Genomic DNA, 3,226 nt, shown 5'->3' with positions numbered 1-3,226 from the left:
TTTAAAACAAAAAGTGTGTGCGTGTGTTCACTTATAACTGGCGAATAGATCGACGATTACCATCAAACTTGAGTAACCCTTTTTTTCTTCTTATGTAATCACTGTAGGGGAGGGGGGTTATATATATATTTTCCTCGTGCGTTGGACTGGTATTTATGTTATAAAACTTATTTGCTCGCGAAAATTTAGAATTAACATAATTTTTGTATACCAACTGGTAACGTTTAACCTTTAACCTTTAAGTGTGAATGATTTTCAAATGTAATATGATAAAAGAACGGAAAACTTTCTTTGTGTCGAGACAATGGGAAATGTCTAAGAGTTTTTTTGTAGTCATCTTTCAGTCAAGGTAAAGATTCATTGACATTGTAAAGATTAATAACGTCTTGAAAAAGTGGGATTGCTTGAAAATATAAATATATATATATATATATAAATTTCTGTTAAGTAATTGAAAAACATGTAAAATGTTGACTATTTGCTGTAACTATAAGATGTAAATTTTGCTGAATGTCTGTGCCTCATATCTATCTTATTTTTTCAGCATCGGGTCACTACTGTCAGCGATCGGAGCAAGATTTCAACTCCGGTGTGATAACTTACAAAGTAGCTGAGCACGCCATTAGAAAAACAGTGCCAAATGTATAATGTCAGGCGTTGATATCAAAGAACGCTTATGACTTAACATATTATGTGTTTTAAAAGCCAAATATTTGTGAAATGTCGAAATGTATAAATTCGATAATCTCTTGGAAATTAGACTGGATAAGTACTTGATCCTCAAAATTCTTTCATTTGCTGCGAATTACTCTTAAGTTCGTATACTTATCTCTACTTCAACTAAGGAAGAATCACAGTAACTTCATATGGAATTCGATAATCTCTTGGAAATTAGACTGGATAAGTACTTGATCCTCAAAATTCTTTCATTTGCTGCGAATTACTCTTAAGTTCGTATACTTATCTCTACTTCAACTAAAGAAGAATCACAGTAACTTCATATGGAATTCGATAATCTCTTAGAAATTAGACTGAATAAGTACTTGATCCTCAAAATTCTTTCATTTGCTGCGAATTACTCTTAAGTTCGTATACTTATCTCTACTTCAACTAAAGAAGAATCACAGTAACTTCATATGGAATTCGATAATCTCTTGGAAATTAGACTGGATAAGTACTTGATCCTCAAAATTCTTTCATTTGCTGCGAATTATTGTTAAGTTCGTATACTTATCTCTACTTCAACTAACAAAGAATCTTCATATGAAGTAACTTCATATGGAACATATTTATTTCGTACTTTGTTGGTTGAAACACCGACGTTGCCAGTTAAGAACTAATATTTTGTCTCGTGATTTCCTAACCTTACGTAAAAAACGAAAATGTATTTAACAGGATCCTAACAGGACTTGTGGAGTGTCTGTAAAACCTCTAAGGTATTATACCTAATTCAAGCAAATGTTAAGTAAGCCACAAACGTAATATTGATCACTAATATATTTTTCAAATTTTATTCTTTTTTTTATTGAAGAATAATTGTTATGTTAGATTCTTCGTGTTAATGTAATGTCTTCGTAGTTGCGTACCGAATAAATCAACAAACCTTTCATGTTCTGTCAAGTATCATTCTATGCGGACGTTTACATTGAAGTGCATGTATATAAAATAAAATTTAAAAAAAAGTATATAAAATAAAAGATATAATTTTTAGTTCGCTGGTTATTAAAGAAAACGAAATACATTTATGGTAAATTATTCATATTCACAATATTACGAAAAATATAAAATTTGCAGTTTACTGCGAAAGAAAAAAAAGTTTTCTGCAATGTTTTCATTTTATTTTAAACACGGTTGATTAATTCATGCCGGCAACAAGAATATTCATAATTTATTCACGAGTTTCATGTAATATGAAACATTACTTCCCGTAAACCATTAATTGAAAGTATGAAATCTAATAGTTGGAAGCAATGACTTACGACGCCTGATAAAATCACAATAAAAATTATTTGATTCACTCAGTATGAGTAGAATAAAGTAATATTTGTTCAAAGATAGTAAGATTCCGTTTTATTTGTTAGAATATGTGTCTGTTAAAACAACAACAACACAACAACATAGTTTGACTGGTATCTGTATGATGAAGCTTCGAATTTTTTGATTGAATTTCAGGTGAATAAATTATTTCAGACAATCGAGTGTTGTCTTAATTAATTAATTTTAGTTTAGTATTAAATAACCGAAAACCAAAGATATTGTATCACATTTATTCAACTTCTTTAAGTTTATATGTTCCAAATAACTAAAAGTTGTGTTTATTTTTCTGGATTTGTATACATGAACACTTTTTAACTTGAATTTGTTTTCACCTAAATATTCTTAATAAAAACTAAGATTTAAGAAAGTAGCATAAAATAATTTACTAAATTAAAAAAAACGCATTAAGTAACATGATAAAGTGATTTTCTTGTGAAAATAATTGTCGATACTTCGTTATTATGATTTCTGCTTTGTCTGTTGTTGTTAATTATTGTCGTAAATATTTTTTTCAATTAAATAAAAGGGGTTGATGAATGTGAAAAGCCTAAATGTGATGCTAAAGAAACAAGGTTTTTATAATTTAATGGACTTCAGAATTAACGCATTCTCTAATTGCACATTTATATTAGCTGTTTAAAATCAGAGCATAAAATGTTTAAAATATTTTCTGCAAGCCTAATGCTTTTCAAGCAAAACTGTTTCTTTTTTTTCATGTCAGTTAGTCACCATATTTTTTTCAAGTCAATTAGTCAACATATTTTTTCAAGTCAATTAGTCAACATATTTTTTTTCAAGTCAATTAGTCAACATATTTTTTCAAGTCAATTAGTCACCATATTTTTTTTCAAGTCAATTAGTCAACATATTTTTTTTTTCAATTCGATTCGTATAATCTTAAAATGAACGAAAGAGTATATTATTAACCTCCATGAATTTCCTTTTTCTGAAAACTGTTACCTTCTTTTTTTTTCAACTCCATTAGTCACCTTATTTTATTTTATTTTCAATTCGATTCAAATAATTGTTAAAATGAACTGTAGAGTATATCATAAACCTCCATGAATTTCCTTTTTCTGAAAACTGATACCTTCTTTTTTTTCCAAGTGCATTAGTCACCTTTTTTTTTTCTTCAATTCGATGCAAATAATCTTAAAATGGACTGCAGACTATATTATAAACCTCCATG

General features: G+C 28.4%; 1 protein-coding gene across 2 annotated transcripts in view; it reads left to right on the top strand.

Annotated features, from left to right (window-relative positions):
* Nucleotides 1–2,198, top strand: part of LOC106464018 (hemicentin-1-like) — a 164,940-nt gene extending 162,742 nt beyond the window's left edge. For both annotated transcript variants that reach the window (XM_022391668.1, XM_022391669.1), the window contains one exon: nt 545–2,198. In XM_022391668.1, the coding sequence (XP_022247376.1) occupies nt 545–595 (51 nt within the window). In that variant the 3' untranslated portion in view covers nt 596–2,198. The remainder of the gene's footprint in view (nt 1–544) is intronic.
* Nucleotides 2,199–3,226: the final 1,028 nt, after the last annotated feature.

The sequence above is a fragment of the Limulus polyphemus genome, unplaced genomic scaffold, assembly GCF_000517525.1.
Source record: "Limulus polyphemus unplaced genomic scaffold, Limulus_polyphemus-2.1.2 Scaffold1542, whole genome shotgun sequence".
Lineage (NCBI taxonomy): Eukaryota > Metazoa > Arthropoda > Merostomata > Xiphosura > Limulidae > Limulus > Limulus polyphemus.
The sequence above is the reverse complement of the archived record's forward strand: the minus strand, read 5'-3'. Positions and strand labels throughout refer to the sequence as shown.